This window comes from Anomaloglossus baeobatrachus, chromosome 9 (genome assembly GCF_048569485.1).
Source record: "Anomaloglossus baeobatrachus isolate aAnoBae1 chromosome 9, aAnoBae1.hap1, whole genome shotgun sequence".
Lineage (NCBI taxonomy): Eukaryota > Metazoa > Chordata > Amphibia > Anura > Aromobatidae > Anomaloglossus > Anomaloglossus baeobatrachus.
In genome coordinates, this window is record NC_134361.1 from 53,775,821 (window position 1) to 53,800,169 (window position 24,349).

The 24,349-nt window shown below is 41.9% G+C and overlaps 1 protein-coding gene across 1 annotated transcript in view; it reads right to left on the bottom strand.

Annotated features, from left to right (window-relative positions):
- LOC142251171 (sodium- and chloride-dependent neutral and basic amino acid transporter B(0+)-like) overlaps positions 1 to 19,322 on the bottom strand; it is a 65,257-nt gene extending 45,935 nt beyond the window's left edge. The window contains exons 1-2 of the mRNA XM_075323712.1: positions 19,189 to 19,322; positions 4,507 to 4,651 (exon numbers count right to left, since the gene is read on the bottom strand). Coding sequence (XP_075179827.1) covers positions 4,507 to 4,651; positions 19,189 to 19,245 — 202 coding nt within the window. The 5' untranslated portion in view covers positions 19,246 to 19,322. The remainder of the gene's footprint in view (positions 1 to 4,506; positions 4,652 to 19,188) is intronic.
- Positions 19,323 to 24,349: the final 5,027 nt, after the last annotated feature.

Consider the following 24,349-nt stretch of genomic DNA (forward strand, 5'->3'; position numbering starts at 1 on the left):
TGTGTTGGGGTTAATAAAGTGGTGAAAAAGGGTGTTTTTTTGTATTTTATTTCAAATAAAGGATTTTTTCGGTGTCTTTTTATTTACTTTCCTTTTCAGGTTAGTGATGCGGGTGTCTCATAGACGCCTATGCCATCATAACCTGGGGTTAAGTAGCACGCTCCTGTCAGGAGAGTGTGCAGCTACCAAGAGATGCGATGCGAGACTCGTGCAAGTGTGACTGTGGCCTTACGGTGTTCTCACACTAACCATATGTAGCATCGCATCACCCAGCAGCCATACACTCTCTGTACAGGAGCGTGCAACACCTTCTTTTGATATACAGCCATGATAAAGCCTGACAGCTGGGGGCTGCAGCCGTGGGCTTTGTCTGTGCTGGGTGCTGCAGCCAGGGGCTTTATCTGTGCTGGTATTGGAATATGGGGACCCTACGCCAATTGTTTTATTTATTCATTTATTTTTATACCACGAGACATTTGCACTGCTTTCCCCACCCACCGGCCGTCCTGGCGCCTGTGATCGGTTGCAGTCAGCTGACACAGTGCGCTCAGGGTGGGGGCGCGTCTAACTGCAACCAATTACACACGGAAAGCAGTGAATATTCAATGAGGGTTAATTGTCAGCTCCGGAAGGGAAAGCATTCCTGGAAGCAGCTTGCCACTATGATGCATCTTTGGTGAGTACACTGCGTGCGCTCCTACCGCCCTATCTCCTTCTACAAACATTTTTAATCTCCAGATTCTGCTTCCCATAGACTTATATGGGTACCAGATTCTGGACCAGATCCGGGTTTTTTAAAAAGTTTAGCAGGGACCCACCGGTCCCGTCTTTTTGCGAGTTCGCTCAGCTCTAATGCTAACCATTCGATAGACGATCTGTGTGCTCGGGTATGCTCGGTGCTCGGCACAGTGCGAGTCGCTTGAAGTGTCTGAATGGCTCTAACTGTGGGTAAAGAGAATCTTATCGGATGTAGTGTCCACAAAAAAAAATGCCCTCCCTTCCCCAAAAGTGCTCTGTTTATGGCTGGCTCTGTATGGGCAGAGAGATGAACTGCCCAATCAGTGATTTCCATTGGGTTCAGGTCAACTCCTGGTCCGGAACAGAACTTTATCTAAGGTCCAGGTGAACCAGCCAGACCGCACTTCCACGGGTCCTCTCATCTCCACTCATAAAGTGATAGCATACCGTAGCGATTCACCATCACTCATGTGTTGGGATAATCCCTTTAAGTGTAAAATATATGATAGATTCTTCAAAGTGGTAAGTAAATATAATACACAAGCCAAGAATGTTATCACAATGCACACAATGTGAACGTGCTATAAATTTTCCTGGATGGCAACCATTGTAACTATTTGTGAAATCTTTTGTCTGCCATAAGAATGCACGGTATAACCGTGGAAGTGCATTGCCGGTTTTGAGGTATGAACAGGATATTAAAAGTGGATTAATGACCATTTTGCATCTTTCCGGACTGTTGCGCTAATTATTCCCAGACCAATAAATCTACGCTACCTGTTCCATTGCCTATTATCAGTGCATTGTAGTATATCTAGTGTCCAATGTGTATTGTGTAAGTTTAAGTAAACACATAACAACCGTCATTTATTAACTGGGCACTGAACCAACAGAGAAGGCATCACTTATCGACCAGAGCATCATTATAGCTGTCAGCATTAAATACATCATCAATCAATGCATGAAAAACATATGACACATAATACGTCCTTCACTATTGATTGTTCTGTAGACATTCTGTTGTGTGTAGGAAGATGTGACATTATCAAGAACACCAACATAGAATCATAGAATTGTAGAGATGGAAGGGACCTCAAGGGCCATCGGGTCCAATCCCCTGCGAGTGGAAGTTTTCCTAAATTATCCCAGCTGTATGTTTATCCAACTATGGCTTGAAGAGTTCCATTGATGGAGAGCTTACTACCTAGTCTGGTCTTCAGCCTTTTTCGGGTGTTGTTCTTACCAAAGATCCACTTGTTCCATATGAAGGCAATGCTGTTTTTATCTATTTAAGATTCTAAGCATGCACCTATGACCCGTAAATATGAGCTGGTAGACTACATTGAGTACGTCTGCCTAAAGAGCCCCATACGAAACTATTGGCCATACGATGGTTTGACCAATCATTCAACCACAAACTATCGCTCCCGAATCCCCTATATTCAGGAGCAATCTCTTTGACGAGAGCCCCTGTGTTCTCTATGAAAGAGACACTGCCAGGCTTCCCTGGTGGCAGCTTATCTCATTGAGAACAAAAGGATTGTTAACCCGAAATCAAACATTTTGGATCCTTATCTTCCCTGACAACTATTATTGGGGGGCGAGTCAGGTGTTTACGGAAGTCTAAAGCTAGATGCTGTGTCTACATTAGAGCAGTTTCCAAAATGGTAAAAATCAAGCCCAACCTGAATAGAATGGTTCCTCAAGTAACAATGAAATAATTCACTTAAATGTGCTGAATGTGTTGAAAAGTCAAGGAAAAGTGAGATGTAAATGGTTAAGCTAATGATGGCTCTATCACTACATATCCTGGTTAGCTGTATGTTTTTCTTTGTAAGTTACATTTTAACACTTTCTTTTACTTTGTACTCAAAATGGTGGGGAAATTGTAAAGGATGCACAAGACTGATTCTGTGCTATATTTCTGATATCTGTAAGAGAAAAAGTGGATTGATTTATCTAGAACATATCTGGGACTAGCTGATCTGGGACTTATCTGGGATTTACTTGTTTAATACATATGTTTTGTACTGTCTTATAGAACATATCTGGCATTGACTTATATTGAACATATCTGCGATTGACTTATATTGAACATATCTGGGATTGACTTATCTTGAACATATCTGGGATTATGTTACCTTGAACATATCTGGGATTGATTTACCTTGAACATATCTGAGATTGACCTATCTTGAACATATCTGGGATTGAGTTACCTTGAACATATCTGAGATTGACTTATCTTGAACATATCAGGCTTTGACTTATCTTGAACATATCTGGGATTAACTTACCTTGAACATATCTGAGATTGACTTATCTTGAACATATCAGGCTTTGACTTATCTTGAACATATCTGGGATTGACTTACATTGAAGCTGAGATTGACTTATCTTGAACATATCAGGCTTTGACTTACCTTGAACATATCTGGGATTGACTTATCTTGAAGATATCTGGGATTGACTTATCTTGAAGATATCTGGGATTGACTTATCTTGAACATATCTGGCTTTGACTTATCTTGAACATATCTGGGATTGACTTATCTTGAAGATATCTGGGATTGACTTATCTTGAAGATATCTGGGATTGACTTATCTTGAACATATCTGGCTTTGACTTATCTTGAACATATCTGGTATTGACTTATCTTGAACATATATGGGATTGACTTATCTTGAAGATATCTGGGATTGACTTATCTTGAACATATCTGGCTTTGACTTATCTTGAACATATATGGGATTGACGTATCTTGAACATATCTGGGATTGACTTCTCTTAGACAAATCTGGGATTGACTTATCTTGAACATATTTGGGATTGATTTACCTTGAAAATATCTGGGATTGACTAGGACATACCTGATATTGGCTTATTGACAAAATTTTAGGGATTGATTTATCCATGGTACAGTTGGGATTTACTTACTAGAACATATCTGTAATTGACTTATCTTGAACATATCTGGGATTGAATTACCTTGAACATATCTGGGATTGACTTACCTTGAAAATATCTGGGATTGACATATCTGATATTGGCATATTGACAACATTTTAGGGATTAACTTATCGATGATAAAGTTGGGATTTACTTACTAGAATATATCTGTGATTGAATTATCTTGGACATATCTAGGATTGATTTATCTAGGACATATCGGATATTGGCTTATTTACAACATTTTAAAGGTTGACTTATCCATGCTACATTTGAGATTGACTTGCTGGAACAATTTTTGGGAAAGAATTATCTTGGACATAGCGCAGATTGACTTTTCTAAAACTTCTGAGATTGATCTAATGATATGTTTTAGAATTATTTATATAAGTGGTGGCCATGACATTCTTAGCAAAAACATTTTGTGAGTGATAAAGAGTTAAGAATTTCAATTAACATTACACTAATGACAGCCAAACCTGCTGATATCTATGGATTCGGCTCATGTCTAATGTGAATGGGGCACCGGCCAACTGATGGTTGGGAGAGATATTGCTTGCACATGTCAGATTTTGTACTACCTGTAACATTGTTCTCCTTGAGATAGGCTGCTAGTCCATGATAAGCCAGCGACTTTTTAATTAAGAACAGAGGAATGCTCAGCCAAATGGCTGCTCCTGGAAGAGTCGGCTAAGATGGCTCAGTGAATGAACAACCTAAGATTTGTTCCGCTGACAGCCATCTAATTTGTATGGCCAGTTTTACCTTTATGTTAATTAAGTGTATTGCTTCAGCTTTTCTATGATAATTGTCTTTACCTCCTCCATTCTTGTATGCAAGGTAGGGAAATCTCCAGACATTCCCCAAACCTACTGCATAGCCAATCATAGACAATAAGTAGTCTGATTTCCGGGTCCAGTTTCCACGCTCCGGGTTTTCATCATTGGCGTTTGCATGAGAGTCCTGTGGAAGTGACATCAAAATTAAACACGTGATAGAGAATCATGAATTCAACTTATTATTTCATAAATTGTAGATAATCGCTGTTGATAGTGATAACAGGCCATGTATGCATTACTGACATTGTCACGTGACGTCTCTTCACACGCGCAATAAGCCTTGAATCTAAGGGCTGATTCTCTAGCACAGGTTGGCTGGTCTCCTCCACCTTGGATAAACTCTCTACAAATGCAACTCAAGATGGAGTTTTATGGCTTCTTTGTTGCCCTTTCTAAACCCTATGGTGATGCACCTAATAATTACTTTCCCACTCAGGGTTGGACTGACACACCGGGCCATTGGGGAATTCTCTGCTGGTCCCCCGTGCTTTACAGAGTGTGAGGTAACCGCGGGCTTGTTACCACGGGCTGAGCCAAGGGCTGGGGGACATATGCACTATGGTGGCTCCACCAGCAGCTGTGTAGGGCTGCGGGGCCACATGTTTCTCAGGGACAGCGTTAGCAGCAGTTGCAGGAAGACCTTTGGTGACATCACAGTATTGTGACTTAGCAAAGGTCCTTAACACTCCCTTGTGGAAGTCCCAAGCCTGCACATATGCGGTGCACAGGACCTGGACACCCTGCCTCTCATATTCAAATGGGCCCCACTTAACTATGGCGTTGGAGTTCTCTTAGCACAACCAACTTTTATGTAGGTGTACAACATCTATGAATCTAACCCTTATTGATGGAAAGATCCTATCATTTTATGGGTTATGAGATGCTACAGGGAGCCTGCGTTGACCCCATGCTTATTCATAATCTAACTGTAGTACACATATAACTTTTAAGACACATTGCAAAATCTTCATCCATTACGGGGGGCACCACAGACCCTTGGCGTGTTATGCAGCGATACCGTATATGAAACACTTCTTGACCTAGGTGCATTTCGCTTGCTTTAAAATCCCGATTGCCTACCTCATGTCTGTTAGTGAGACCTCACACCAGTCAGACAATCATCTTGTTGTTTACTCGAATTAGCAAAAAGGGCTTGTTTTTACCAGAATCGTCAACCCCCCTTGTCCAGGAGCCATATCTAAAATCATTAACCAAAAGTCATAAAAGTTATAGCCATAATGTAAATATGTTTCCTGAGGACATTGCAAGCAGATGCTCTACATCAGGGGTAAGCAGACTCAATGATATAGATAATTACTGTGGTACTGCAGGAGTTACTACAGATCTATCATCACAAAAATAAATGGAGCAACTCTCTGGCAATCTGTTCTCCAGACAATCAGCGCAGATAAGATTTTCACTATGATTTATGGCAATTTCTGGAATAATTTATAGTAAATATTTCAGGTCCACTAATCTTTACCAGGTAAATTGTACATCCTAATGATGTTGATGGCAAAATATCATCATGATGGCCAACAAAGACCTTTCAATCCTGTGGCCTAGTTATACAGATATGGGCTTTCAGGACTTTGTTTGATTGTCACTTGTATAGCCCAATTTATATTCAAATTCTTCCTTGTTCGTGGTTCTTTGTTTTTTCCCCTCTTTTGCCATCTATGTTTCGCTCCCTAGAATCACCGATTTGTTGTTGATCGGTTGGTTCACCATATGACTACGCTGAAGTTCTGACCTCTTATTCTGATTTAGCTCCTTTTGGTCCTGACTTTCTTGTTCTGATCCAGCTCTAAATGACCAATCCCGGTCTTGTGGTCACGTCCAGTACTGTCTTCATTAGGTAATCGCATATGCTGATGATGTTGATAGCAAAATATCATCATGGCCAACAAATGCCCTTCAATCCTGTGGCTTATTTATACAGATAAGGGAATTCAGGACTTTGCTTGATTGTCCACTTGCATTGACCAATTAATGTTCTCATTCCATCTTGTTCTTACTTTGTTTTTTTTTCTCCTCTTTTTCCATCTATGTTTCGCTCCCTAGAATCCCTGATTTCCTGTTGACCGGTTGGTTCTGTTGGACACCACCTGACTACGCTGAAGTTCTGATCTGCTTATTCTGATTTAGCTCCTTTTGGTCCTAACTTTTTTGTTCTGATCCAGCTCTATATGACCAGTCCCGGACTTGTGGCCATGTCCATTACTGTCTTCATCAGGTAATCGTATATTCTGATGATGTTGATGACAAAATATCGTCATCATGGCCAACAAATGCCATTCAATCCTGGGGTCTATTTATATAGATAAGTTCCTCCTGGTCTTTGCTTGCTTGTCCACTTCCATATCCGAATTAATGTTCCAACTCAACCTTGTTCCTAGTTATTTAGTTTTTCCCCCTCTTTTCCTACCTATGTCTTGCTCCATTGAATCCCCGATTTGTTATTGATCAGTGGGTTCTGATGGACACCTCTTGACTATGCTGCAAGTTCTGATCTGCTTATCCTGATTTAGCTCCTTTTGGTCCTGACTTTCTTGTTCTGAACCAGCTCTATGACCAGTCCCGGTCCTGTGGCCATATCTGGTACTGTCTTCACCTTTATGTTCGTCTTCCAACTAGTGCAAATTCTGGGATATATGTCCTTGCAGAAGAACTCCTTACCTCTTTTTTGGATTTCGCACTGAGGCTAAGTGCTTCCATGGGTCCAAGCCTTGGACCCGTCGAAGCACTTAGCCTCAGTGCGAAACGGCCGTTGTCCGGAGCACCTGCACCCCTCCCTCCCCACTCATGTAACTTTCACATGTTTGCACATTAAAAACTGCAGAACCCCACTGTGAAGTGCCGCCTTCCTCCCTCCTTTGGATTCATCGGACTTCTCCTGTAACGTTGGCTGAGCACCACTGTGGACTGCTGGAAGTCCGTTATTCAGTAGAACTGCGATCTGTGAGTACCTACCTGCTGCAGTGCCCGGCTGTCTCCACTTATCTTTACTACTAAAGTTCATGGTCTGATCATACTACATTTCATGGCCGGGGGTGGCACAAAAGAGAGTATACAGGCAGAACAGCTGATTCTTTCTGTGACGTAAAACAATTTTCTGCCTGTTTAAAAACATATTTTGCCTCACAGAAAAAAGAATCAGCTGTGATCCAGTACTGTAATGTATGTATACTTTGTAACTTCCTCTCCAGCCCAGGAGCTGTGTTATGATCAGACCATGTCCCTGTACGGTCAGACACGGCCATTACACAGTACACAGCAGAGGCACATATATAAGATTATCTCAGCATAGGAACATTTTTTTTAATCACATCCAAATGTGGAATTTATTATTATTCCAAGATCAATTGATTAAAATTAACTTTATTTATGGGGGAAAACCCCTTTTAAATAAAAATAAAAGAATTTGGAAATTTCCTTTTTCAAATAAAGATGTGAGGTCATAGGGTTACATTCAATTGGCTAAATTCATCATTTTATTTAAGGAATTATTATTAATACCAAAACCGTAACAGAGGAAGAGCCAAGTAAAGAGCTATGGGAAGAAATGCTCCAGAATTCTTATTTCCTAGGAAATGCAGGTATTCCTGGCCCTTTTTAATGGAAGCATTTAATATACGAGAAGTTAACTATTAACATACGTCTTACACAAGGAACAGAAAACAAAAATTCCTTGTAAATGGGACATGGATTTTGAAAGACATTTAGATCATTTGAATTGTTAGTAGGTAGTATAGCCACAATATATCTAGGCTATAAGGAGAAAAGTATTGGGGAACACCTATAAATCGGACTAAAATTTAACTTTTATTAGTTTCTTGTAAAATTCTAGACGTCACAACGGACATACATATACCATAAAGCCCCTAGGAAGGTAATGGTTGATACACAAACTATCATAACCATAATCTGTTAATAAAGGCCACACAAAACCCGGCGTGTTTCATCCGAAGGGACTCTTCAGGGGACATACTGTCATCCAGGGAATAAGGTCCACTGTCCAAGCTAACCCACAGCCATACTACTTGTCCCCTGAAGAGTCCCTCCAGACGAAACGCATCGGGACAGATGCAGGGTCATTGTAGGGGTTAGTTCAGGAGAACTTAGCTGTGGACCATCCTTTTCAGGACGGGAGTCTATGGGTGTGTGACGCCCCAGGGCTGTGGGGTACTCGGTCCCGGGCGTGTGGTGTGCAGTGTGGGGGACAGTTGTGGTCACGGCTGATGCCCGGTCCTTTGACCCTGGGGGTCGGTTCGAATAAAAAGGGGTAAAAATAAAAGAAAGGGAGAAATAAAAAAGATTTTTTCGACTACGCCACTTGTGGTGAGCGGCCAGGTTATTGAAGCTGCTGCTGCAGGGTCTTGCTGGGGCTGATGGAGTAATGCAGCTTAGGTGTTTTGGGCCATTCGCAAGCAGGGTAGGCACCAGCAGTGAATGATAGGGATTGTAGTGGGGAACCGTCTGTGTGAGTGTATGGAGGCGATAAGGAAACAGTCCACACCAGTTTTGCAGTTTTAACTTGCCTTGTCTTTACTTGGTTTCAGTGCTTGGACCCGCTAGTGCCAGTTCCAGGTGTTCCCGCTCCCCTTGTTCTCCATGCCAGTTGTGACCTGGGTTAGCTGTCCTCCATGCACACTTGTTTGTATTGAGCTCCCGTAGCCTAGAACTTCTTTGGAACCCCTCCGTTTCTGTCTTGGTCCTATTGCAGGCAGCCTGGACTATTTAAGGGGGTCAATCCCTGGTCCCCTCTTTGCTGATGATGCTTCAGACTCTTTCGTTGGCGATGGACCCTGGAGATCTTCTTGCCTGGCAGATTTAACACTTGACCATAAAGTGTCCCGCTGTCCTAGGATCTCGCCTCGTGCTGAGTCCTGTGAGCCTAGGTTCCAGACTTCCACAGGTGCCCCGCGGTTCCTGGAGTCCTGGTTCCTTACTCCACAGTCTCTCACTTTTGTTACAGCTTTCCGTTGTTACTTCAGGTCTTGCTACACCTTTCTTTCTTTCTGTACTTTCACTCTCAACTCTCTACTTCCACGTCTCAACTCTCCTCACTCCTAACTGACTCAAACTTGACTCAACACTTCCTCCCGTCAAATTCCCAACTGACCAATGGCCCTTCCCCTTGCTGGGCCTCTGCCTACAGATTAGGTGGCGACTATCCAATCAGTGCCCATCCCTTTTAAATGTTGCTAGGCAGTCTCCCAGTCTGGAATTGGGGTTATGTATATCTGGCCTGAAGGTGCTGATGTATTGACTGGCACGGATTTTCCGGGGGTGGGTTTCCACATTACATTTGTGGCTCCTGGTACCGCAGGGGTGCTACAGGTGCTAGTAAAGGGTGTAAAATCCTCAGGATGCAATAGGGTCAGCTCCATCTGTGGTAACCGGAGGACCTTGCCCTGGTGGGATTGTCCATGCACCCTGGCTTATATGGACCTGGTGAGAATGTTCAACTTTTACTCAAATTCTTTTATAGTTGACCACTGTTACTGCTAAAGAGTATTTTCATTTGAGTATATTGTGTTTTTTCTCTTTTCCTTTTTTCTGGGTGTTTTTTTCTCTTTTTATCTTTTCTGTCTATTCCCTGAGACGGAAACAAAACAATTTTGTTTACTGTTGGTTATGTTCTGTTTGTTGTGGGGGTTTTTCTAACTAGTGAGTGGCGTCCTAGGTAGATTTTGGCGAAGTTTTATGTGGCTTTTATTAACGAATTATGGTTATAATGGGGTGAACTAACCCCTACAATGACCCTGCATCTGTCCCGACGCGTTTGTTCCAGAGGAACTCTACAGGGGACTAGTAGTATGGCTGTGGGTTAGCTTGGACAGTGGACCTTATTCCCTGGATGACAGTATGTCCCCTGAAGAGTCCCTCTGGACGAAACGCGTCGGTACAAGTTTTGTGTGGCCTTTGTTAACGGATAATGGTTATGATAGTTTGTGTATCAACCACTACCTCCCTAAGGGCTTTTATGGTATATATGTGTCCGTTGTGACTTTTAGAATTTTACGAGAAACTAATAAACGTTAAATTTTAGTAATTTGCTGAGGTCCTGTATTTTATATGACTATCGAATATACCTATTGGGTGTTGCGCTATATCCAACACCTATAAATCACTGAATTTGAGTTTTCATTCAATCCCATTACTCCCAGTGTATGAACTCCGGCCCAGTGCCGTGTCGGCTGACTTTCCTAACATTTGTGAAAAAAAGGGTGATTTTAAAGAGTTCACTGATACTAGTGCGGACCTGTAATAGAAGTCACTGATATATAACGTCAGATCATGACATTTCTCTCTTCCTCAATATTCCCCCATCACCTGTGAGTGGTTTTATTGAAGAGTGGAAAGAACCACCGTAGCAACTCAGCCAAAGAGTGGAGACCACGTAACGTTACAGAGCGGGGGGGTTGAGTGCTCAGGAGCAGAAGGCAGAAAAGTCACCACTGCTCTACTGATCCCATGACTGCATGACTTATTATCCTATGGCATTAACAAAAGCACAAAAAAATGGGTACTGGATGCTTCATGCAGCATGACTATTGTCACGTCCCCATCGGAGTCCGCTCCTGCGACTTCTGCTCCGATCGCCAGACGACGCCATGTTCCCACCATGGATAGTGCTGGTGATGGGAGAGGAGTCGGTGCCCGTGGTTCTGCGGAGCACAGTGTCACGCCCCCACCGGAGTCCGCTCCTGCGACTTCTGCTCTGATCGCCAGACGATGCCATGTTCCCACCATAGAGAGTGCTGGTGATGGGAGAGGAGTCGGTGCCCATGACTCTGCGGAGCGCAGGCTCCGCTCATCCACTAGGCTGGGTTTCCCTGGAACCTGCAGTACCACTGGCTGACTGTAGGTGGCGTGTGTCTCCCGGCTAAAGTGGCCAACATTCACCTGCAGCCTATGGGAAGACACCACACCCTTCTTATTCCCCCTCCTGTCACATGACCACTGCCAGTGATAGTTCTGTTCTCCTGGCTCATGTACTGTTTGTATGTTGATTCCTGTGCGCTGACCTTTGCTTGTTGTTTGACTACCCTCCTGCCTGTTGTTTTTGTACCTTGCTGCCAGTTCCGGATTTGACCCCTGCTTTGTCTCCTCACTATGCCCTTGCCTGCCGATTCTGTTCCTGTTTTGCATCTCCTGGCTTTTGACCTTGCCTGACGACCACGGACTACAGCCTACCACAGGTAGCAATCTCTGAGGCTCTGTGTAATTCCAAATCCCTGTAAAGGGGTTAAAGGGTTGCAGAGTTCTTGGGGTCCTGCTTTGTGAGTGGCTTTTCTCTAGATTCCCCTTACAGCCAGTCTGAGTCTGTGGCTCCTATCAGGCATTACAACTATGCCCCATTACACAAAGAAAAATCCATAAAGACATGGTTGGCAGAGTTTGGTGTGAAACAACATGACCAGCAGCCAGACCCCGGATCTCATCCAACACCTTTGAGATAAACTGGAATGGAAATGTTGATTCCAACATCAGTGTCTGACCTCACAAACGCTCTTCTGGATGAATAAGCAAAAATTTTCTAACTTTTTCCAAAATCACATTGAAAGTCTTCCTAGGAAAATGGAAATAGCTAAAAGGGGGGAACACCATGTTAAAGTGAATCCCATCACAAGGTTTTGCCAAAATAAACTACGGCCACCATCTTTAACATCTCTTTTACAGTAGTACAAGTCCCCAACCCCTTTTACATATCCCAAAAATACCTATGCTATTCTCCCCTTATAGCGCTGTCCAGACAGATGGGTGTTATTGGTCTTGCTTAGCGCCTCCTCTATTCCCGCAATTGCGGTCCTCCTCCGTCCAACATCATCTGCTCAGTGCCCGCAAGCTTGCACATGCGCTGGTGTACTTTGCTCTACCCTGCAGAGGTCAGCGCAAAGTACTTTAATGCTCAGGCACCGGTCTTATGGGTCATCTGCGCTCTTTTCCGTCACCTAGCGTATAGCCATTATGGGAATTTGCTCTGCCCTCAACAGGGCAAAGCGATGTTTGCCACCGCATGAGCAAGATTGGGGGCACTGTGTGGATGACACAGCACACATCATCCACATGAAGGATGGAAGGAGGGCACCGATTGCGGGAATAGAGATGGCGCCAAGCAAGACCAGAACACGCCATATGAGTAGAATATAAAAGGGTTTTTTTATGTTCTATAAAAGAGGCAGTAAAGGTGGTGGCTGTAGTTTATATTTGGAAAACCTAGTGATACGTTCGCTTCAATGTCTATGGCTATAGAATCCTGAGGAGATGTCCTGATACTTCTATCCATATAATATACACATAAGTATATATATATATATATATATATATATATATATATATATATATACACACACACACATATATATATATATATATATATATATATATATATATATATATATATATATAATTATTAGAGTGCTGTGCCTATGTATCACACAATTATACTGCTGCATTATTTTAGCATAGATATGATGGCTGCTGAAACCGTCCGCAGCTTACCTAAAGGTAAACAGTCACATTCAAAGCACTATTTACCTTAAGATATATAGATAATCTGTAGATAAATAGCAATTATATCATGCTTACTTACTTTACTGGAGCAGTGGCTACAGGGAAAAAATCAAGGTACATTCCGTCTACACTAACAAAACACTGTAATCACTCCCCTGCACATTGATTGACAGCTTGCTCTATACAGAAACCGCACATACTACAGAACAGGCTGTCAATTAATGTACCAAGAGGTGAGTTCCATGTTTAGTGAGCACTATGAGCGCTTCCTACATAGCCCAAATAATTGGAAGCAAGCGGCTGCAGGGAGAATGTAATTAATTTTCTCCCTGTGGTGGCTTCTCCAGTGATCCTGGCAAACATTATTTAAACACTATACTGTATACACGGATGAGAAAAAGCGTAAAATGTTACATTTTTGAATGTAAGACTACTTTCGTTTTATAGACAATCATCTTGGCTATCTCATACATAAATTTGACATGTAACAATCTAGCATATGATGCAGATTCTTCTCATGTCACTTTATTGTTATTGTTTTGTTCCTGGTGTTTGGGAAAAAAAAATCTTCCTGTATACTACAAATTACAACCTGTTCTGACATTCCCTAATAGTTCAGTGTGTTATTAGGTTGATTCCCAAGTGAAAGGTCACTGGTTCAAATTAAGACGCAGCCATGAAGAAGGTTTCCCAAGAAGAGAGAAACAGCATCATCCTGCTCATCCATAGTGGTCTCTCAGCCAAGGAAATTGCCAAACTATATCATGTGACGCCATGACAGTTGTAAGAACACAAAATTAAGTCCATCCATTGATTCAAAAACCAAAAGGTGGACGTCCAGGCAAAATATCGGAGTCAACAAATCGGCTCATCAGAAGATCTATCAGCTCTGGAATGACAAAAACGGCAGTGGAGGTGGCTTGTATGCTTCATAAAGCTGGGTTTACACACTGCAACATCTCAAACGACATCGCTGTAACGTCACCGGTTTTGTGACGCAATAGCGATGTTGTTTGCGATGTTGCAGTGTGCGAAACCTATCAGCGACCTGGCCCCTGCTGTGAAGTTGTAATCGTTACAAATCGTTCAGGACCATTCCTAGGTCCTTTGTTTCCCGCTGTGCAGCATGAAGTTTCAGTGTGTGAAGACTTTGCAGAGACTTTGTTAGCAACTTCCCTTTCAAAAGGCTGCTTATCAACGTCCCCAACAACCAGCTAGGTCGCTCTGCAGGTCCGGATCGCTGTTGAGTTGTTGGCCAGGTTTGCCTGTTTGACAGCTCACTAGCGACTTAGCAGAGACTTAGGGAGGTCGCTGTTACGTCACAAAACCGGTGACGTTACAGCGATGTCCTTTGCGATGTTGCAGTGTGTAAACCCAGCTTTATAGACGTCCATGCAAGCACCATGCGATGCACATTACACAAGCCTGCAATGGTGGCCCGAAAAAAGGTGAAGAAGCCTCAACTTCAATATTATCATAAGAAGCATCGACTCGAGTTTGCAAAGCAGTATGAAAAGTGGACGTTAAAAGATTGGAAGCGGGTGATTTGGAGCGATGGGATGAAAGTCAATAGACTAGGCTCTGATGGAAGAAACAAGGGAAAAAGGGGCTAAAGGACTGAGAAATTGAAGGAACTGTCATATTCGGTGGAGGAATCCTGAGGATATGGGGTAGTTTCACAACTCAAGGCGTTGGATACTTGACCAGCATCGATGGTGGTCTCAATGCTGAGCTATATGTGAGGATCCTACAAGATGAGTTACTTCGTACACTCGAGTACTATGGGTATGAAAAGGATGATAGTGTTCTAGTTTGCCAACGACGTTAAGCATATGTTGAGAAGGGCAAAGAAATGGTTCAATGACAATAAAATAGAGGTGCTGGATTGGCCTCCACAGTTTCCAGACCTCAACCAAACACTTATAGGTAGAGGTGAAGAAATAGCTGTATAGATACCCAAGTGAGTTTACCAGTATGCATCAACACTGGGAATGTGTAGAAAAGACCAGAGATCAGATTTCAGTCTAGACATGCTTGACTCTGATTGAGAGTCCAGAAGGATTCAGGCAGTGTTGAAAGCCAAAAGTGGATTTACACAATACTAAAAAATAGATTTTAAGGAGCAAAACAGTAACAATGCAGCAACCTGACAAGAATCTGCATAACTAGTTTTTTTGCTAAATAGTTGCATAGTTACTTAGGTTGAAAAAAGACCTAGGTCCATCTAGTTCAACCTTCCTCCACCAGTTCTACATTTGGTCACTAAGTCATTTATAACCAACAATGTTGTGAACTGATGAAATCATCCAGCCCTTTTTTAAAAGCTGTTATAGTATCTGCCATTACTACCTCTTGTGGTAGGGCAGTTACAAGTTAAATTTATAAATGAAATAGCCATGATGATTGTCTATAAAATGAAGGTAGTCTGATGCTCAAAGCTGTAGTGGATAGTGAGATATGGAACATATGAACATAATTGACCGTCAAACTTTATGACATACCTTTCAACCAGCTTGAATAAAGCAGGAAAGTCCTATATTGGGGAGATTTCCTACTCTCCTATGAGTTAAGGGTTACGTTCAGACATCTACTACATCTGTGTCCTCAGAATACCAACTCAATTGAATATAATGATGGAGCAAGGAGGCTTCCTTCACCAATAGATCCCGATAGAGTCTGACAATCAAGACAATCAAGCTTCTATGACCTGACAGTCTTGGTGAGTTTTCAGTCACTATTTAAACTAACAGCAGAGATCAGATCAGTAAAACATGAGTAGGGATGTGACAAGGCCAGTGTGATACTTCTGTGAGGTTATTATACTGTGGGGTAGGGACTATAGGGGCCATTTTACAGTGTGGTGAAACTGTGGGCGATACTGTGTGGTGGGAATATAATGTGGGGCGCATCATTGTGTGTGAGGAGACTGTGGAGACATTAAACTGTGTGTAAGGGGGGCTGTAGGGGTATCATATAGTGTAAAGGGGCACATCATACTGTGTGGGGGTACTAAAAGGCATCATACTTTGTGAGGGAGGATGTGGGCCATCATACTGTGGATAGGCACTGTAAGGGCCATTGTACTGTTTGGTGAAATTGTGGAACATTTCATACTGTATGTGGGGGAATGTAATGTCGCATCATGCTGTGTGTGGAGACTTTGGGGATGTTAAACTGTGTGTAAGGGGGGCTATGGAAGTATCATACAGCCTATAGAAGCACAACATGCTGTATGGGGGACTAAAGGGCATCATACTTTGTCGGGGAGGCTATGAGACATCATACTGTGGATAGGGACTGTAGGGGCCATTGCACTGTGTGGTGAAAGTGTGGGAGATTTCATACTGTGTGGGGGAAATGTAATGTGGGGCACATCATGCTGTGTGTTGAGACAGTGGGGACATTTAACTTTGTGTAAGGGGGCTGTGGTGGTATCATATAGTCTATAGAGGCACATCATACTGTATGTGGGGGACAAAAGGGCATCATACTTTGTGGGGGAGGAAGCTGTGGGGTATCATACTGTGTATTAGGAAGATTTGCGCGCATAATACTTTGGATGGTTGTGATTACATTATACTGTATATTTGGACTGTTGGGATATAATATTAAGTAGGGAAATATATTGAGGGGGAATCCTACTGCGACTGGTGGGACATTGGGGATATTATACTGAGTGGGGGAACTATGGGGGGAGAATCATATTGTGTGTTGGGGGCACTGCACTGTGCAGGGCCATGAATTGGGAGCATTAATAGGAAAAATATGTCTGTGTGGGGGCATGTAATTGACTAGCCAAGATTACGGAATTGGCTTAGCATAACCTAGAAATTTTAATGGTGTGCTACAAAGTATGTGACCCTCATGACTGTCTTTTAAGTTAGGGTTATATGCTTATGGTGTTCTAGTTTTAGTTGAACATTAAGAAATTTCCTAGTACAGATTTTTAACTAATTGTGTTCTTTTTGGATGTATGTAAATGATGAATCGGGTTCTTTTGGATCTAGGCAAATGACAAAATAACAATAGAATCAATACTGAGTACACCAGCTGACTCACTAATGATATATTTGTGTCTGTGTGAGGTTACTTTTAAAAAATACCTCCTAGTTTGTACAGGTAATAATCATTATTCTTCTTTATTTTGTTAAAAATTCTGTTAGTTTAGAAAGGGCATCAATGTTTTTCTTAAATTATAGGGTTATGTCTTCTGATTGAGCACTCCTGCTCTCCAGCCTCAGGTGATTTTATTTCTCCATTTGCAGATTCCTATTTGCCCATGAATTGTAGGTTTTTTAACCCAAAGAGAGGCATTAGTTTGATAGGACCCAACAAAAATGAGGTCACCTTGGCACTGGATGTTGGGCTCACATAAAACTGTCCAATTTTGTGTACTATCTCAATTTTTGCATGTTTTTTTATAGCAGTAATGCATGTCTATATACCTATATTCAGTGTTCCATTTATCTTAGCACTACAGAGTGCAACTGTCTCCTTTTTGCTAATTCTAAAAAATACCTCCTAGTTTGTACAGGCAATAATCAAAATTCTTCGTTTTTTGTTAAAGGGAACCTGTCATCAGAAATTTTGCTTTAAACCTAAATGTTTCCCCTTCTGCAGCTCCTGGGCTGCATTCTAGCAAGGTTCCTGTTGTTTTTTTGCTCCCTTTTAGACGAAATATAATACTTTATAAAGTTGTACCTTTTGGGATGCAAATTTTCTAAATCATCCACGGGGGCGGGCTCTCTGGTGTCCGTTATGTCCCTCCTGCCGATTTACGCCGTCCCCCAACGCAGCATTTCATACTTCCAGGATGCCGCCCAGTGAGCTCGTGGTCCGGTGTCACTGTAGCGGGACTGTGCACTGCGTGCACAGTGTGACCGCTGGTGATGTTTGCGCAGGCACAAGATTATGGGCGGCGCTGTGTTGTCATCGCAAGTGCCCGCGCTTTCCCCTCTGCCTCCAGCGTTCTGCGCAAGCGCTGGCCAGATGACCGCACGTCCCCTCTTTACCATCTTTCCCTGTAGCAGGAAATAGATGGGAGGATCGGAGCAGGACACCACCGATTACGACCAGCGCTTGCGCAGAACGCTGGAGGCAGAGAGGAAAGCGCGTGCACTAGATTATGGGTGGGCACTTGCAATGATAATCACAGCGCCGCCCATAATCTCGTTGGGGGACGTCGTAAATCGGCAGGATGGACATAACAGACACCAAAGAGCTCGCCCCCATGGACGATTTAGAAAATTTGCATCCCAAAAGGTACACCTTTATAAAGTATTATATTTGGTCTAAAAGGGAGCAAAAAACCAACAGGAACCTTGCTAGAATGCAGCCCAGGAGCTGCAGAGGGGGAAACATTTAGGTTTAAAGCAAAATTTCTGATGACAGGTTCCCTTTAAAGATTCTGTTAGTTTATCCTGTTAGTGTATACATCTGTATACTACTCCGACCTAGACCATATAGGTAAAAGTCCAAGTTTGTGATCACATTTGCGTTGTAATTTGGATCACAAGAACCAGTTTGCCAATTTGACATATAATACGTATCGAAAATGTAAGAATGTAGGATGCATTCCTACTGAGAAAAAACTTTTTAAAGATATTCTGTATCCAAAAAGTACCGTATTACTCCATATATAATGATAATAATTAGGGATGATCGAATACCTCAAATATTCGGCAACGCCTATAATCGCCGAGTAGGTCGCCGCTATTCGACTATTTGCGAATATTCGATGCGCAATGTAAGTCTATGGGAAACCCGAATAGTTGCTGAATAGCAACTATTCGGGCTTCCCATAGACTTACATTGCGCATCGAATATTCGCATAGCGGCAACCTATTCGTCGGATATTCGCGAAGCCGAATATTGCCAAATATTTGTGATATTTGATCATCCCTAATAATAATCTAAAAAGACAAAGGTCACTTAAGTCAAATCTTACAATATCAACCATAAAATGTATCTGGACCAATGCAATTTATCCCTAATAACAGCCCCATTTATGCGGTGGATGTTTCCTTAATATGGCCATTATTTAACTAGTGTAGCATTCCTTTCTCCGAGTTATTCATTTACCGATTTCATCCAATTTGCAAACACTTTAGGAGCTTAAGTAGATTTCCGACCACTCACCTTATTTTCACTGCAACATTTTCTTTTCACTCCTTTTAGGACATCTTTCATACCCATGATGGTCCGAATTCAAGGCTTTCTTGTCCGGCACAGAGGATCACCTGTTGAGGTTTAGGAGGATTCTTCTTCTTTTGTTTCTCCACTTCAGCAAAGTGCAGCTATGCAAACCTTTTACGTCTTAAATAGCTGCCAAGGTTTTTTTTTTCTTCCCTAAGGTGTGTAACCGGTAACCAGCACCTCCCCTGGTTATTACTTATTGCAGCAAGTACTAAGCGGATGCAAGACGCATTAATCTGTAGATATAACGAAGGAGATATATTAACATTAACTCATTTATAAAGTAGACTTTACACAATCTCAAACATTATGACTTTCCTATTGATAGCGTAACACATATGATGTTGATAGGTTTTTTCTAGGAGAGCTTATGATGACCACCATATGTATAATGTTGGTGGGTTAAGACATTTTTAGACTACTGTTAATATGGCTTCCTTGCTATTTACTCTTTTTTTGTACACACAATTATCGGAGGGTGCCTCAATGATGATGTTTTTGACAATTTTTGTAGACGATAGACTCGGGGTCAATGAGAACAAATGCCTTTCAAAGTCGTAATGAATGTGGTACTGTGAAATGTTATGGAACTGCTATTAACGTACCCTGAACTAAAGAAAGAAAACATGAAAGTACCCATTGTGACCAGTTTAAAAAGGTCATTTGACTCGTCAAGCCAGTATTATTTGGAACAACTGGAGAGAAGGGGTTAATCTGTGCTGCCGTAGGATTGTAGACCAAGGAAATCAGATCCTCGATTGTGATTTATTGTTAACCCATTTCAGAGTTAAAAAAACAACTCCTTCTTCAGGACAGTCACATCAAGAAGAACAGATCCTGGATAGTGATTTATTGTCAACGCGTTTTGGAGTAAAAAAAAACGCCTTCAGGACAACCACACCAAGAAGAACAGATCCTGGATAGTGATTTTTCAACGTGTAAGCAACTTCTTCTTCAGGAAGATCACACCAAGGAGAACATATCCTGGATAGTGATTTTTCAAAGCATTTAGGGGTAAAAACAACTTCTTCAGGAAAGTCACATCAAGAAGAACAGATCCTGGATAGTGATTTATTGTCAACGCGTTTCGGAGTTAAAAAAAACATCTTCAGGACAACCACACCAAGAAGAACAGATTCTGGATAGTGATTTTTCAACGTGTTTTGGAGTAAAAGCAACTCCTTTTTCAGGAAAATCACACCAAGGAGAACATATCCTGGATAGTGATTTTTCAAAGCATTTAGGGGTAAAAACAACTTCTTCAGGAAAGTCACATCAAGAAGAACAGATCCTGGATAGTGATTTATTGTCAATGCATTTCGGAGTAAAAAAAAACTTCTTCAGGACAACCACACCAAGAAGAACAGATCCTGGATAGTGATTTTTCAACGTGTTTTGGAGTAAAAGCAACTCCTTTTTCAGGAAAATCACATCAAGAAGAACAGATCCTGGACAGTGATTTATTGTCAACGCGTTTCAAAGTAAAAAAAACTTCTTCAGGACAACTACACCAAGAAGAACAGATCCTGGATTGTGATTTTTCAACGTGTTTTGGAGAGAAGCAACTCCTTCTTCAGGAAAATCACACAAGGAGAACATATCCTGGATAGTGATTTTTCAAAGCATTTAGGGGTAAAAACAACTTCTTCAGGACAATCACATCAAGAAGAACAGATCCTGGATAGTCATTTGTCAACATGTTTTGGCGTAAAAGCAACTTCTTCTTCAGAACAATCACACCAAGGAGAACAGATCCTGGATAGTGATTTGTCAATGTGTTTCGGAGTAAAAAACAACTTCTTCAGGAAAATGAGTTTTTTTTGGAATTCAGCCTTATTGACCGGATTGTATGTAATACCTGACACAACCCATGAACAGGTATGGCACTGGAAAATCACAGTCATGGTTTCTATGTTTTTCTACCAACTCTTTGACTAGTTATTTGGAGAAGACATATTATCACTAGTGATTGGCGAATATTATCTATCTGTGTTCGGATTATTCGTAACGAATCCCAAAGTTCTATTCCAGTATTCATCACGAATAACAAACCTAATGCAAGCTAATGGAAAACCCAAGCATTTTTCTTGCCGTAACGAATACTGGAATAGTACTCTGTATTTGGTAAGCATTATGCGAACACTAATAGTTACTATTCGCCCATCTCCAATTATCACCTTTAGAACAAAAGCAAAGTTATCAGAACCTTTAGATTTTAGCAGGACTGTCTGACTATGTTATACAGTTAGGTCCAGAAATATTTGGACAGTGACACAATTTTCGCGAGTTGGGCTCTGCATGCCACCACATTGGATTTGAAATGAAATCTCTACAACAGAATTCAAGTGCAGATTGTAACGTTTAATTTGAAGGTTTGAACAAAAATATCTGATAGAAATTGTAGGAATTGTACACATTTCTTTACAAACACTCCACATTTTAGGAGGTCAAAAGTAATTGGACAAATAAACCAAACCCAAACAAAATATTTTTATTTTCAATATTTTGTTGCGAATCCTTTGGAGGCAATCACTGCCTTAAGTCTGGAACCCATGGACATCACCAAACGCTGGGTTTCCTCCTTCTTAATGCTTTGCCAGGCCTTTACAGCCGCAGCCTTCAGGTCTTGCTTGTTTGTGGGTCTTTCCGTCTTAAGTCTGGATTTGAGCAAGTGAAATGCATGCTCAATTGGGTTAAGATCTGGTGATTGACTTGGCCATTGCAGAATGTTCCACTTTTTTGCACTCATGAACTCCTGGGTAGCTTTGGCTGTATGCTTGGGGTCATTGTCCATCTGTACTATGAAGCGCCGTCCGATCAACTTTGCGGCATTTGGCTGAATCTGGGCTGAAAATATATATCCCGGTACACTTCAGAATTCATCTGGCTACTCTTGTCTGCTGTTATGTCATCAATAAACACAAGTGACCCAGTGCCATTGAAAGCCATGCATGCCCATGCCATCACGTTGCCTCCACCATGTTTTACAGAGGATGTGGTGTGCCTTGGATCATGTGCCGTTCCCTTTCTTCTCCAAACTTTTTTCTTCCCATCATTCTGGTACAGGTTGATCTTTGTCTCATCTGTCCATAGAATACTTTTCCAGAACTGAGCTGGCTTCATGAGGTGTTTTTCGGCAAATTTAACTCTGGCCTGTCTATTTTTGGAATTGATGAATGGTTTGCATCTAGATGTGAACCCTTTGTATTTACTTTCATGGAGTCTTCTCTTTACTGTTGACTTAGAGACAGATACACCTACTTCACTGAGAGTGTTCTGGACTTCAGTTGATGTTGTGAACGGGTTCTTCTTCACCAAAGAAAGTATACAGCGATCATCCACCACTGTTGTCATCCGTGGACGCCCAGGCCTTTTTGAGTTCCCAAGCTCACCAGTCAATTCCTTTTTTCTCAGAATGTACCCGACTGTTGATTTTGCTACTCCAAGCATGTCTGCTATCTCTCTGATGGATTTTTTCTTTTTTTCAGCCTCAGGATGTTCTGCTTCACCTCAATTGAGAGTTCCTTAGACCGCATGTTGTCTGGTCACAGCAACAGCTTCCAAATGCAAAACCACACACCTGTAATCAACCCCAGACCTTTTAACTACTTCATTGATTACAGGTTAACGAGGGAGACGCCTTCAGAGTTAATTGCAGCCCTTAGAGTCCCTTGTCCAATTACTTTTGGTCCCTTGAAAAAGAGGAGGCTATGCATTACAGAGCTATGATTCCTAAACCCTTTCTCCGATTTGAATGTGAAAACTCTCATATTGTAGCTGGGAGTGTGCACTTTCAGCCCATATTATATATATAATTGTATTTCTGAACATGTTTTTGTAAACAGCTAAAATAACAAAACTTGTGTCACTGTCCAAAAATTTCTGGAGCTAACTGTATATGTATAACCTGCACTAGGGGGCAGTAGCGGAAAGATACAAATTCCTGGGAGAAAAGAGTTTGGCAGAGAGAAGGAAATGTGTGGAGCAGAAGAAGATCTGATGTGTGTTGTGAGACTGAGAGCACAAGAAAGTGTAAGGCTATGTGTGCACGTTGCGTAAATACATGCAGTTACGCTGCGCTTTGTAACGCAGCGTAACTGCATGCGTCCTGCATCCCCTGCACAGTCTATGGAGATTGTGCAGGGGCCGTGCGCACGTGGCGTTTTAGAGCGCAGCGCTTCGGCTACTGCCGAAGCGCTGCGTTCTAAGAAGTGACATGTCACTTCTTTCCTGCGCTTTGCCGGCAGCTCCTGCTCAGTCTATGGGAGGAGCTGCAGGCAGAGCGCATGGAATCGGCTTTCACTACGGACATTTCTGCAGCGATTTAAAGCGCACATGTGCTCTTCAGATCGCTGCAGAAATTTCTGCAGTGACTGTACGCAACGTGCGCACATAGCCTAAGACCCAAAAAAATGGAGAAAGAGGGGAAAAAGCGGTAAGACACAGCAGTGGAGTATTGATTATTGAGCCTCTAAGTTAGACAATTCCAGATTGATGGTCTTAGAGCTGGAGGCCGTGGAGTAAAGAAAGTGTTACATTTTTCTTTTCTAATCTATTTATTTTTTAACACTAGATGTGAGTTCAAATAAAGACCCTAAAATATCCGCCAGTGTCCTATGTATGTAGAGACTGCTGAAGCTTCTAGTCACTAAAATCTGCATTATATCTCATACAGGCTGCACATAAGACAGAATATCAGAATATTTACCTGAAAGGGCAGATATACTTAAATGGAAAGTGGTCAAAAGGGTCCCCATTTTGTTCTCTTTTTACTCGCACTGCTCCATTGAGTATTCTGGTTTTAAAAGCCACCATATGCCTCTTCAGATAAGGGCCTTTTCATTTAGTACTACTTTTTATAGTCTTTATCAAAGGGGCGTGACTTACAGGATAGTTATGCAAATCAGCCTAAAGACACGCCCCAGAGAATGCTGTGAGCCACACCCCTTTGCTAAAGACAATAACAATGAGCAGAGCACTAAATAAATAGGCCCATATCTCTGAAACCGTATGGTGGATTTGCAAAAGAAAAAAAAAACAGTGGGAATAAAAGGAAAGAAAAAAATGGCAACTTTTGACCTGGAGCAAAGTCTTCTTTAAAGGG